Genomic DNA, 13,372 nt, shown 5'->3' on the forward strand with positions numbered 1-13,372 from the left:
CCTGCTGCGCTTTTCCAGCAACACATTTCCATCTCTGATCTCCAGCATCTGCAGACCTCACTTTCTCCTACTGGAGGCTGGAGTCAATACTGAAGGCTGGAAAAGCACAGAAGGTCAGACAGCATCCAAGGAGCAGGAGAGTCGACGTTTTAGGCCGAAACTTTTAATCAGGACTGGGGAAGGGAGCCCAGAAGTATATAAAGGAAGGAGGGTGGGAATGGGGCTGGGTGAAGGGTAGTTGAGATGGTGATAGATGGATGCCGGTAGGAGATTATTGTGACTGGACTTGTGGGCACCCAGAAGAGACCAAAGAGACACAGGGCGAATTTGCAAATTCCACACAGACAGTTACCTAGAGCTGGGATCAAGCATGTGTCCTTGGCGTTGTAAGGCAGCAGTGCTAACCACTGAGCCACCGTGCCACCTTGTAGCTAACCTGCATTCTACTTGAACCTGACCCTGACTTTCAAACTCGGGAACGTGTCCATTCCTTTTGATCATGAACACAAAGCTGATTTGTAACATGGCTTATTGAGAATGACATTGTCTGAGTTGCAATAGTAGATGGAGGCTGACGTGCGTAGGGAGTTTTGATTATACAGTTACAACAATTTCGACTGTGGTTGATCACGTTTAACCATTACTGCTGCAAAGTGAGCTGGATGGATGACATCACGTCTGTGAAGAATAGGGACCATTGTAGGAAATTTGGCTTCAATGTGATTTCTGATTAAACCAAGCAAAACTATAACTTTATATTCACTGGCATAGTAATTTCTGTGGTATAAATAAAACTAATCACCAAATGTCTGCCTGCAAAATATGCTACAACACATTTGATATTCAAGGCACTGTTTAGTTGATTGACATGTAACCTGGCCCGTACATGTTTTAACAAGTGTTGTTTTGCATGTATTTAAAGCTCTCTTCAGCAACAGGAATGTTTAGAATCCTGTCAATTAATTCTCTAAATACAGTGTTGTGCGGAACAAAAACACAAATGTTGCAGAAAATCAGTAGGTTTGGCAGCAGTGTGGAGAGAGAAATTCAGAATTAAGATTTTGCATTCAATATGGCTCTTCATTGTAACTTGTTGTTTTTAACTCAAATCTCCAGCACATTGCTTTTACTAAAGTGCATGGGAATGTTTACTCGGTATCTAACCCTGTGCTGTCCCTGTCCTGGGAGTGTTTGATGGGGACAGTGTAGAGGGAGCTTTACTCTGTATCTAACCCCGTGCTGTCCCTGTCCTGGGAGTGTTTGATGGGGACAGTGTATAGGGAGCTTTACTCTGTATCTAACCCCGTGCTGGCCCTGTCCTGGGAGTGTTTGATGGGGGGACAGTGTAGAGGGAGCTTTACTCTGTATCTAACCCTGTGCTGCTCCTGTCCTGGAAGTGTTTGATGGGGACAGTGTAGAGGAGGCTTTACTCTGAATCTAACCCCGTGCTATCCCTGTCCTGGGAGTGTTTGATGGGGACAGTGTAGAGGGAGCTTTACTCTGTATCTAACCCCATGCAGTCCCTGTCCTGGGAGTGTTTGATGGGGGACAGTGTAGAGGGAGCTTTACTCTGGATCCAGCCCCATGCTGTCCCTGTCCTGGGAGTGTTTGATGGGGACTGTGTAGAGGGTGTTTGCACTCCGTATCTAACTCCATCCTGGGCTTTAGAGAGGTGATCTAATTGAGGTATATACGAAGGGCAGTAATGCTGACCATCGGCAATGTCCGTGACCCACAAATGAAAAGAAACTGAAGTGTATATCAAAGTAAACGTAGACAGGATGTTTCCCCTTAGGGTTAGCGAATGTAAAACTTAGATGGGGAGAAGTTACTTCCCTTAAAGGGTTGTGAATTTGTGCAATTCATGACCCCAGACTGCGGTGGATGTTGGAACGCTGAATAAATTTAATGTTTTAAATTGTAACGGATTGAAATGTTATGGAGAGTGGGCAGGAAGGTGGAGTTGTGGCTGAGATGAGATCAGCCATGATCGTATTCAATGGCAGAGCATGCTCAAGGGGCTGAATGGCCTCCTCCTGCTCCTAGTTCTGACTTTTCTTATGTATGTAATCAGTTCAGTAGCTGGGAGTGTTAAAACAGAGAAGTTTGAAAATGTAAATGTGGAGAAAAGTAATTATTTAGTGATTGTATTAACACAGAAAATTCAGCTGTCAGTGTGAGCTCTCAGAAGGATAATATGATAATTTTCTGTATTTAGTATATTCTGAGATTTAGCTGTGATGCCACATTAGGTCATCAGTGGATCAACAACTTATCGGTTCAGACTCAAGGGGCCGAACAGCCTGTTCTTGTATCTAATTCATATGTTCCACAACAAGTCTCTTTTTTACCAGCAATATTAAAGTTCTGTAATACCTTGTGACCCTGCCTATATCTGAGACAGAGATACAACAAAGACCCGATATAGGGATAGCAACAAGGCAAGCCCATGCAATGGTTGGTTAGCTCAGTTGGTTGGGCAGTTGATTTCTGATGGAGCGTGTTGCCTGCAATATAGATTCAATTCCTGAATTGGCTGAGGCTGTTACGAAGGCATTGTTTTCTCATCCTTGCTGAGTGACAGAGAGCAGCCCTTATGGTTCTTCATGACTGTGTCAACTTCACATTTTTAGTTCAGGTGAATCATCTGTTTAAGGGTCTATTCAGTGTGTCTTCAGAGTATTCAATGTGTCTGTCTCTGTAAGGTATAAACCAATAATTTTCACTGACCTTATCTAAGACTCCCCTGCCATGAATGTTGCAACAGTGAGAGAGTGACGGAGACCTCAGAGATATTTCTTAGACAGCTGCTTACAGCATTTCCCTGGGACCTTCTCAAAACCTCTACCAGGATTATAGCAGAAGATTGGGAGCTGGAAAGTCCAGTCAGCTCTGTATTGTCTTCACCGCCTCTTGTTTTTGCGAGAGTTGGATAGTATTCTCTTGACCTTAGAAAATTAAATAATGATCAATCTGATGTCTGTAAAGTGGTTGAAGAATTTGAATTCTTATCAGACAATTCTTATCAGGTGGTTATGGAATTCAGAACGAGAAGATATGGCTTAAACTGGGATAATGAAGGGTAAAGTCAGGATACATTTCTTCACACAAAGTAGAACTTGGGAATTCTTTCCCTCCATGAAGCTGTTGGGGCTGGATGGAGGGTGAAGATAGGGGCTTCAGTTGAAAATGTCAAACTGATAGATTCTTTTTGTCTGCATGAGAGGATGGGCTGTTGGTTGCCATGTTATATCTTCTGCCTCATTTCCTGATGAAGGGCTTTTGCCCGAAACGTCGATTTTGCTGCTTCTCAGATGCTGCCTGACCTGCTGTGCTTTTCCAGCACCACTCTGATCTAAACTCTGGTTTCCAGCATCTGCAGTCCTCACTTTTGCCTATGTTATATCTTCTGTCAAGTGTTGAAATCTGTAACATAATTTCACCTACTCTGTTGGCTCTGTAGTCATTAATATACGGTGGCTCAGTGGTGAGCACTGCTACCTCACAGCGCCATGCATCCGGGCTCAATTCCAGTCTTGGGTGACTGTCTCTGCGGAGATTGTATGTTCTCCCTACGTCTGTGTGGGTTTCCTTCCACAATCCAACAATTTAGATGAATTGGCCATGCTAAATTACCCCATCGTATCCAGGGATGTGTAAGTTAGGGGAATGGGTTTGGGTGGGTTACTCTCTGGAGGGTTGGGGTGGCCAATTTCCAAACTGTAGGGATTTTATGAATACCCTTTTCCCAACAGGAATTATCCATCTCTGTTTTGGGAGTTTTCATGTTTTGATTAGCACTTATGTGAGTAAATGTTTCCTGATAGAGGCTATTGAGCAAGGCCTCACAACGGGGTTGAGACACAGTCCTGACGGGATCCAGTGGGATGCTGGGAATATGGCGAGGGGCCGAGTGGCCTCTTCCGCTTACTCGATCAAATACCCGATGTGCTCGGTTGTGCACATTCTGTTGTGGTGGTCCCCACTGAGTTTGTGCTGCTGCTTTAATCTTCTCAATCTCCATTGCAGTGCTCCGGGATGACTTCCGACTGAATCCCACGGATGTGGTTGTTGCTGCGGGTGAGCCAGCCATCATGGAATGCCAACCGCCCCGTGGGCACCCAGAGCCAACCATCTTCTGGAAGAAGGACAAGATCCCCGTTAATGACCAGGACGAGAGAATAACGGTGTGTACCTCAGAGCAGGCTTTCTGTGTTCGCGCTCTCTCGGGAAATTGATCAGATTGGGCGTGCTGACACATGATGGAGCTGGTAGGGTATAGCGTTCCTCACATTTGGGGTCGTACTCTCTCATTCTGCCTTGCAGCAAGAGGGTCTTTGTGAAATGGTTTTGGGCAGTTTACACTCAGCTCTGGCTACCAAACGCTCAGTGAACAAGCCAGTCCTCCACTCTAGCTCAATAGACAGCATGACTCAGGGAGGTGGCAGAATGGCTGGTCAGGCAACTGTACAGAACAATCACATCAAGGTACAAGTATATCCTCCTGAGTTTGGGTCTGAAACACACTGTCAGAACAAGGTGAGGGAGCTTGACTCTGTATCTGACACTGTCTTGTACCTGTCCAGGGAGTGTTTGATAAGGACAGTGTAGAAAGAACTTTACTGTGTATCTAACCCCATGCTGTCCCTGTCCTGGGAGTGTTTGATGGGGGACAGTGTAGAGGAGGCTTCACTGTGTATCTAACCCCATGCTGTTAGTGTCCTAGGAGTGTTTGATGGGGGACAGTGTAGAGGAGGCTTCGCTGTGTATCTAACCCTGTGCTGTCCCTGTCCTGGGAGTGTTTGATGGGGGACAGTGTAGAGGGAGCTTTACTCTGTATCTAACCCGGTGCTGTCCCTGTCCTGGGAGTGTTTGATGTTGATTTGTGAAGAACTTTAGGACCTCCAATCTTCAGTTTGTTAAACAAAATAACTTCAAGCAAGGTGCATTGTTTCATATTATTCTCAGTTTCTGTTGATTGGTCCAATTACTTCCAGCAGCTCACTTGTTCCTGCTCGATATGCTGCGTGTTTTCCTCTTGTCAAGTATTTATCTGATTTGTTTAGAAAGTTGCGATATAATCTGTTACCATTGTCCTTTATGACAGTACAACAGAGATCACAAACCTCAGTGTCAAATAGACAGATTCTCAGATGCCAAAGCTTCTTTCATCAGATCTTTAAACCTGTTTGCACTGTTTACTGATCTTCCTGACGGCAAAATTAACTCCTGCTTGCTTATTTTAACAAACGTTTTCTAAGCATCTCGATTGAATCTTGCCTCCCCTATCACATCGTCAACTTCACTCTCTCCACATGACCGAGGGCCTCTTCCTTATTGCTGTTCTGGTCAAGGTGTGTGATCGGGGGGCCGTCGGAATAAACAAGGAGTAAAAAGGGCAAGGAGTCTCAAATCGTGACCCATGAGAAGTGCCAGCCCCTATTTATTTGTTGTATTCCCTTTTGTCACTTAGGTGCGTGGAGGCAAATTGATGATTTCGAACACTAAGAGAAGTGATGCCGGCATGTACGTCTGTGTGGGGACTAATATGGTGGGCGAGAGGGACAGTGATCCTGCTGAATTGACTGTCTTTGGTAAGTCCTCCTCTCGAAAAAAATTCAAAAGGTTTACTTCAAACTACAGTTTCATCCTTTGTGCAAGTGGGAGACCAGTCCAGGTTTTCTTCTTCCAAAGAGATATCATTTGTATGATGGGCAGAATGGCCTTCTCCCATACAGCCTCACTCCATGCTATGCTACTGAGGAGAGAGATGTGTTAGAGTCATAGAGATATAAATCACAGAAACAGACCCAACCTGTCCATGCTGACCAGATATCCCAACCTAATCTAGTCCCACCTGCCAGCACCCATCCCATAGCCCTCCAAAACCTTTCCTATTCATATATCCATCCAGATGCCCTTTAAATGCTGTCATTGTACCAGCCTCCACCACTTCCTCTGGCAGCTCATTCCATACACGCACCATCCTTGTGTGAAAACATTGCTCCTTAGATCCCTTTTATATCTTTCCCCTCTCACCCTAAACCTATGCCCTCTAGTTCTGGACTCCTACCTTTGAGCCAGTTCTGTATCCAAATGGCTAGTTCTCCCTGTATTCCGTGAGATCTAACCTTGCCAACCAGTCTCCCATGGGGAACCTTGTTGAACGCCTTACTGAGGTTATGGCACCATCTTAGGTACAAGGTACCTAGGTGCAGATTCTTTAGTACGAGTTCTGAGGAAAAAATGAGAATAGAAAAGAAATGAAAAGTCCCACATTAAAGATTGTAGGAATAAGTTAAAAAACAGTGAAATAAAAAGTTGAGAATACCCTCCTTCCAACATCGTCCACACCAGGTCTTGAATCACCATGAGGCTGGAAGTCCATGGTTGAGGCCCCTTCTGGTCGAAAGCCCACCATGGGCCGGGACATCACCACAGGCCGGGAGATCACCACGGGCCGGGAGATCACCACGGGCCGGGAGATCACCACGGGCCCGGGAGATCACCATGGGCCGGGAGATCACCACAGGCCGGGGGATCACCACAGGCCGGGAGATCACCATGGGCCGGGAGATCACCACAGGCCGGGAGATCACCATGGGCCGGGAGATCACCACAGGCCGGGAGATCACCATGGGCCGGGAGATCACCACAGGCCGGGAGATCACCATGGGCCGGGAGATCACCACAGGCCGGGAGATCACCATGGGCCGGGAGATCACCACAGGCCGGGAGATCACCATGGGCCGGGAGATCACCACAGGCCGGGAGATCACCATGGGCCGGGAGATCACCACAGGCCGGGAGATCACCATGGGCCGGGAGATCACCACAGGCCGAGAGATCACCACGGGCTGGGAGATCACCACAGGCCGGGAGATCACCACAGGCCGGGAGATCACCATGGGCCGGGAGATCACCACAGGCCGGGAGATCACCACAGGCCGGGAGATCACCACAGGCCAAGAGATCACCACGGGCTGGGAGATCACCACGGGCTGGGAGATCACCACAGGCCGGGAGATCACCATGGGCCGGGAGATCACCACAGGCCGGGAGATCACCACGGGCCGGGAGATCACCGCAGGCCGGGAGATCACCACAGGCCGGGAGATCACCACAGGCCGGGAGATCACCGCAGGCCGGGAGATTATCACAGTATGCTGAAAGACCATCATGGGCCACTGAGAGATCATCAGCGCGGTACCAAGAGGAAGCCACACCAGGTCCGTGCTGAGACTGGGAATCTCAGTCCGCGCTGAGGCTGGGAATCCGGGTCTGGACTGAGGCTGGGAATCCCGGTCTGGACTGAAGTTGGGAGTCCGGATCAGTGCTGAGGCTGGGAATCTGGGTCCAGGCTGATGCTGGGAATCCTGGTCCATGCTGACGCTGGGAATACGGATCCGGGATGAGGCTGGGAATCTGGGTCAGTGCTGAGGCTGGGAATCTGGGTCCGCGCTGAGGCTGGGAATCCTGGTCCGTGCTGATGCTGGGAATCCGGATCTGGGCTGAGGCTGGGAATCCGGGTCCCCTCTGAGGCTGGGAATCCAGGTCCGTGGTGAGGCTGGGAATCTAGGTCAGCACTGAGACTGAAATCCGGGTCTGGGCTGAGGCTGGGAATCCGGGTCCGTGCTGAGGCTGGGAATCTGGGTCTACACTGAGGCTGGGAATCTGAGACCACACTGAGGCTGGGAATCCGGGTCCGTGCTGAGGCTGGGAATCTGGGTCTACACTGCGGCTGGGAATCTGAGACCACACTGAGGCTGGGAATCCGGGTCCGTGCTGAGGCTGGGAATCCGGGTCCGTGCTGAGGCTGGGAATCTGGGTCTACACTTAGGCTGGGAATCTGAGACCGCACTGAGGCTGGGAATCCGGGTCCGTGCTGAGGCTGGGAATCTGGTTCCGTGCTGAGGCTGGGAATCCGGGTCCGTGCTGAGGCTGGGAATCTGGGTCTACACTGAGGCTGGGAATCCGGGACTACATTGAGGCTGGGAATCTGAGACCGCACTGAGGCTGGGAATCTGAGACCGCACTGAGGCTGGGAATCCGGGTCCGTGCTGAGGCTGGGAATCCGGGTCTACACTGAGGCTGGGAATCCGGGACTACATTGAGGCTGGGAATCCGAGACCGCACTGAGGCTGGGAATCCGAGACCACACTGAGGCTGGGAATCCGAGACCGCACTGAGGCTGGGAATCTGAGACCGCATTGAGGCTGGGAATCCGAGACCGCACTGAGGCTGGGAATCCGTGACCGCACTGAGGCTGGGAATCCGAGACCGCACTGAGGCTGGGAATCCGAGACCGCACTGAGGCTGGGAATCTGGGTCAACACAGAGGCTGGGAATCCGAGACCGCACTGAGGCTGGTAATCTGGGTCCGTGCTGAGGCTGGGAATCTGGGTCCGGGCTGAGGCTGGGAATCTGGGTCCGTGCTGAGGCTGGGAATCTGGGTCCGGGCTGAGGCTGGGAATCTGGTTCCGTGCTGAGGCTGGGAATCTGGGTCTGTGTTGAGGCTGGGAATCTGGGTCCGTGCTGAGGCTGGGAATCCAGGTTCGGGCTGAGGCTGGGAATCTGGGTCCGTGCTGAGGCTGGGAATCCGGGTTCGGGCTGAGGCTGGGAATCTGAGTCCGGGCTGAGGCTATCTGGATCCGTGCTGAAGTTGGGAATCTGGGTCCGTGCTGAGGCTGGGAATCTGGGTCCAGGCTGAGGCTGGGAATCTGGGTCCGGGCTGAGGCTGGGAATCTGGGTCCAGGCTGAGGCTGGGAGCTCAGGAAAACGCTGAGAAGGAAGAAGTGAGAAGAAGTGGAGAGAAAGTGGGAACAGGTGACTGAGTTGGATGACCATCCAGGATCATATTGAATGGTGGAGCATACCTATTCCTGCTTCTATTTTCTATGTTGACAAGATGTTTCCAATTGGGTGTGGGTTTAGGGAACAAAACTAAACCGCATAGCCACAGATTGTGATGAATAAACCCAACTGAGAGTTCAGGACGAACACCTGCACCCAGGGAGTGGTGAGAATGTGGAGAGTGATTGAGGGGAATGATACAGAACCATTTATTGAGACACACGGGGGAATAAGATTTTGCAGGGGCTTAAGGGATGAGCTGAAGAGGATAGATGATAGTATAAATTACTTGGGTTGAATGGCCTGTTTTGGTACTCCACAGAGTGCATATTTGCCTGATGGATGTTGTGTGAGGCCACACACCAGGCACAGTTGAGATATCTCCAAGAGTGAAGAGCTTTGCTGAGGAATAATTGTTTAGGCAAGATGACAAATACAGCTAGTATGAAAAACTACATGCAGCGATGTAGCCAGCATTTTCAGGGAAGCTGGAGGGGGACATTTTGACAAATCTGCCTGTGCGAATTTGCAAAATGAGGACTTTTATGGGGGATACAAATGATGGATACAAGGCCTGTCCAGTACTGAGCTTCATGGGCCAGAGCTGATGCCAAGTTAACTCATCTGAACCATGTGATGCCTCTTCCAGTCAAATAGCTCACACGCCTCGCTGCCTGAACTCTGACACAAAGGTGGGGGGGTGGGAAATAGGAGGATTTGTGCACTCGATGAACTTGAAGAACAAAAAGCGTGGTTGGGGGAAGCTAGATTGAAGAGCCTGGGACTCTCGTCGAAGATAAGGCGAAGACAGAAGGGTGATGAGATGAGGTGAGACGTGAGGGATACACAATGACAAATCCAAGATTGCATAAGTATAAAATAGCAGCGAGTGAATTGAATCAGGAAGTCAGAAGGAACTTTTCTTTCGCACAAAGAATGCTCAGAATGTGGAGTGCGTTACCACCAGGGACCTATTCTGATGATGGGTATGGATATGCTCAAAGGGAAAATAAACACTGACAAGAGGAGGAAAGGAAATGGAAGGAGGGGGCTGATGGAATGAAATGGAGTCAGCTGGGTGGAGGCTTGTGTGGAACATAATCCTGGGCATGTCCCACTTGGGCTGAGTGGCCTGTTTTGGTGTTGTAAGTAATGAAGTGGGAGTCTTATTTCTCTGGGTGTCCCCTCTGGCAATTTAAAGTTACACACTTTCAACTGAATGTCTCAGTTTGCTTGAAACAGTCAGAATCTCCCATTGTTGCTACCAATTGGAGAGCTGTGAGCAGATCTGGGCAACTCACTTCAGGAGGGATAGACTGGCCATGGCGGGAATAGGTTTACAAGAATAATACCTGCACTTCAGGGGCTATGTTATGAAGAGTGGTTATACAAATTTAGTGTGTTTTCTCCAGAATTTAGAAGGTTAAGGGTGATCCGGTTGTGGTTTGAAAGATATTAACAGGAAAAAACAGAGATTTTAAAGATAAACTATTTCCACTGGTTGGGGTCTGAGAATTAGGGCCAGATCGTTCAGGAGAGATGTTAGAACTTTGACACACAGAGGGTGGTAGACGTTTGGAAATCTTTTTACAAATGACAGTGGATGCTAGATCAGTTGCTAGTTTAAAATCTGAGATACATAATTTTTTCTTAAAGCGAGGGGATATGGGCCAAAGGCTGGTCTATGGAGTTAAGCCACAGATCAGCCAGTTAAATGGTGGACAGCCTGGATGGGCCGAATGGCCTTCTCCTGTTCCATATTCCTGTGATTGTGACTAAGATGGGAAGCAAGGTAAAATTGTGACTTCAGTAGCTCAGGGTTGAAGGTCACAAATTGCTAATAGATGCAAAAGTGGGTGTGAGAGTAATGTGTTTTATCTGAGTGCAAAAGTGGATTCCCCTTGTGGGAGATTAAACCGTGTAACCAAACGGTGCAGGTGATTCGAATCATGTTAATCTCTTCATAAAAGAAGTTAATTATCAGGGGCATTCTCTGTGACTGCAAGGCTGACTCACCTCCAATTCCACTCTTGATTCACAACTGACTCGTATGTTTTTGTCTTTGTGTTTTTCACGTTGCTGTTACCTAGAACGCCCAATCTTCATCAGAAGACCCATAAACCAGGTGGTGTTGGAGAACGATTCCGTCGAGTTCCGTTGCCAGGTTCAAGGGGACCCCCAGCCCACGGTGCGCTGGAGAAAGGACGACACTGATGTTGCCAGGGGCAGGTTTGTGGATTTAACTGAGGGGAATCTCCTACTTCCCCAACGATTCAAAATGATTGTTGCTGAGGGCTCACTGAGCATTCTGTTCCCTGAGGCTGCGATCAATCTGCATTCATGAACAATCACAGTGTCCCAAAAGCAAACTAAGAAATCTTCCCAAATCATCATCATCACGAAATCGAAAAACTCTCTGCTCCGGGCATGCCTGGGACAGTGTCGAGGGACCTTTACTCTCTATCTGACCCTGTGCTGTCCCTGTCCAGGGAGTGTTTGATGGGAACTGGGGAGAGGGAGCTTTACTCTGTATCTAACCCAGTGCTGTCCCTGTCCTGGGAGTGTTGATGGGGACAGTGTAGAATGAGCTTTAGTTCATATGTAACACTGTGCTATATCTGTCCTGCGAGTACATGATGGGAACAATGTCGAGAGAGCTCACTCTGTATCTAACCCCGTGCTGTCCCTGTCCTGGCAGTGTTTGATGGTCACAGTGTAGAGAGATCTTTACTTCGTCTGTAACCCCATGCTGTACCCGTTCTGGGAGTATTTGATGGGGATAATGTAGAGGGAGCTTTACTCAATATCTGACCCTCTGCTTTACTTGCCCTGCAAGTGTTTGATTTGGGACAATGTAGAGAGAGCTTTAGATGATTTACAGTGTGGAAACAGGCCCTTCAGCCCAACAAGTTCACACCAACCCTCCAAAGAGCAACCCACCCAGACCCATTCCCCTACATTTACCCTTCACCTAACACTACGGGCAATTTAGCACGGCCAATTCACCTGACCTGCACATCTTTGGACTGTGGGAGGAAACCGGAGCACCCAGAGGAAACCCACGCAGACACAGGGAGAATGTGCAAACTCCACACAGTCAGTCGCCTGAGGCAGGAAATGAACCCGGGTCTCTGGTGCTGTGAGGCAGCAGTGCTAACCACTGGGCCACCGTGCCGTCCACGTGGTATCTAACCCTGTACTGTCCCTGTCCTGGGAGTGCTTGACGGGGACAGTGTAGAGAGAGCTTTACTCTGTATTGAACCACATGCTGTAACTGTCCTGGGAGTGTAGAGGGATCTTTATTTTTGTTCTAAAAGAATAGAGGAAGCTTTACTTTCAGTTTAAAAGCACCGATGGAGCTTCACTCTGTATCATATCTGGGCTGTTCCCCACTAATATGGACTGTGTAGACAGATCATTATTTTCAGTTTAAAAGAGGAGAGAGTGCTTTACTCTGATTTTAACCCCATGCTCGAGTGGTTGATAATACCAACATCCCAAATCTTGATAAGGAAAACATTCTTGAGGAAAAGAACATCTGAGATTGAAGGGAAAGATGATCCTTTGAATTTGAAAGAAATTTGCAACTTTGAAGGGAATGTCAGTTCTCACACGCTGCTGGTCGGTTCTGCTAAAGCAAGATGATAGATTGCAGATAATCCTATAGCTCAGGAAAGGTAACAGGGCCATGTGCCAGTAACCAGCATGATCTACAACAAGTGAATCAGGAATGTAGCAAAATTTCTGATAATGTGGCACTGTTTTGATTCCAGGTGGATGCTGTCAGCTTTGCAATGGCTGACATCTGTGATGGTAAAAGTATGGGCGTCTGAAGTTCACTGAGGTTTAACATCCTGCGATTTTAATTGCCAGATTAACTGAGTGGAAGGTCTCTGTGTTAAAGTCTGTGGTTTTCGCAACACCTGCTTCTCTGCTTTGCTGTTAACCATTTTAAGATTAGGCTGGGTTTTTCTCATCCCTTCCTTTTCAGTGATAGTGCTGGAATGCTGTTCTACATCTTTTGTCCAATCTCTACAAATGTATCTGACATGGCATATACAGGGGTGTGAGCTGGTCAGTTATATGTTGTGTGTGTGTGTATATCACATTTAGACATGTTGAATCACTCAAGACACTTGACATCATCCAGGACAAAGTAGCCCACTTGATTTACATCTGCAAGTATCCACTCCCTCCACCATCAATGCTCAGTAGCAGCAGTATGTACTATCTACAAGATGCACTGCAGTAACTTACTAAGACTCTTTGAGCAGCACCTTCCAAACTCATAACTGATAACATTTGTAAAAACAAGAGCAGCAGATACATGAGAAGCATCACTCCAGCAAGCTCTTGTCCAAACCACTCACCTTCCTAGCTTGGAAATATTTCTCCGTTCCTTCACTGTCGCTAGGTCAAATTCCTTTGTGGACAAGCAGAGGCTGGAAGAACACAGCAGGCTAGGCTGTATCAGGCTGGGTGGAGAAGTCGACATTTTGGGTGTAACATTTCTTCAGGA

General features: G+C 48.3%; 1 protein-coding gene across 1 annotated transcript in view; it reads left to right on the forward strand.

The window, feature by feature from the left end:
* The window catches only part of robo2 (roundabout, axon guidance receptor, homolog 2 (Drosophila)), a 977,511-nt gene that overhangs the window by 783,660 nt on the left and 180,479 nt on the right, over positions 1-13,372 (forward strand). The window contains exons 4-6 of the mRNA XM_043700204.1: positions 4,030-4,187; positions 5,474-5,594; positions 10,944-11,082. Of these exons, the coding sequence (XP_043556139.1) occupies positions 4,030-4,187; positions 5,474-5,594; positions 10,944-11,082 (418 nt within the window). The remainder of the gene's footprint in view (positions 1-4,029; positions 4,188-5,473; positions 5,595-10,943; positions 11,083-13,372) is intronic.

The sequence above is a fragment of the Chiloscyllium plagiosum genome, chromosome 12, assembly GCF_004010195.1.
Source record: "Chiloscyllium plagiosum isolate BGI_BamShark_2017 chromosome 12, ASM401019v2, whole genome shotgun sequence".
In the NCBI taxonomy this organism is placed as follows: domain Eukaryota; kingdom Metazoa; phylum Chordata; class Chondrichthyes; order Orectolobiformes; family Hemiscylliidae; genus Chiloscyllium; species Chiloscyllium plagiosum.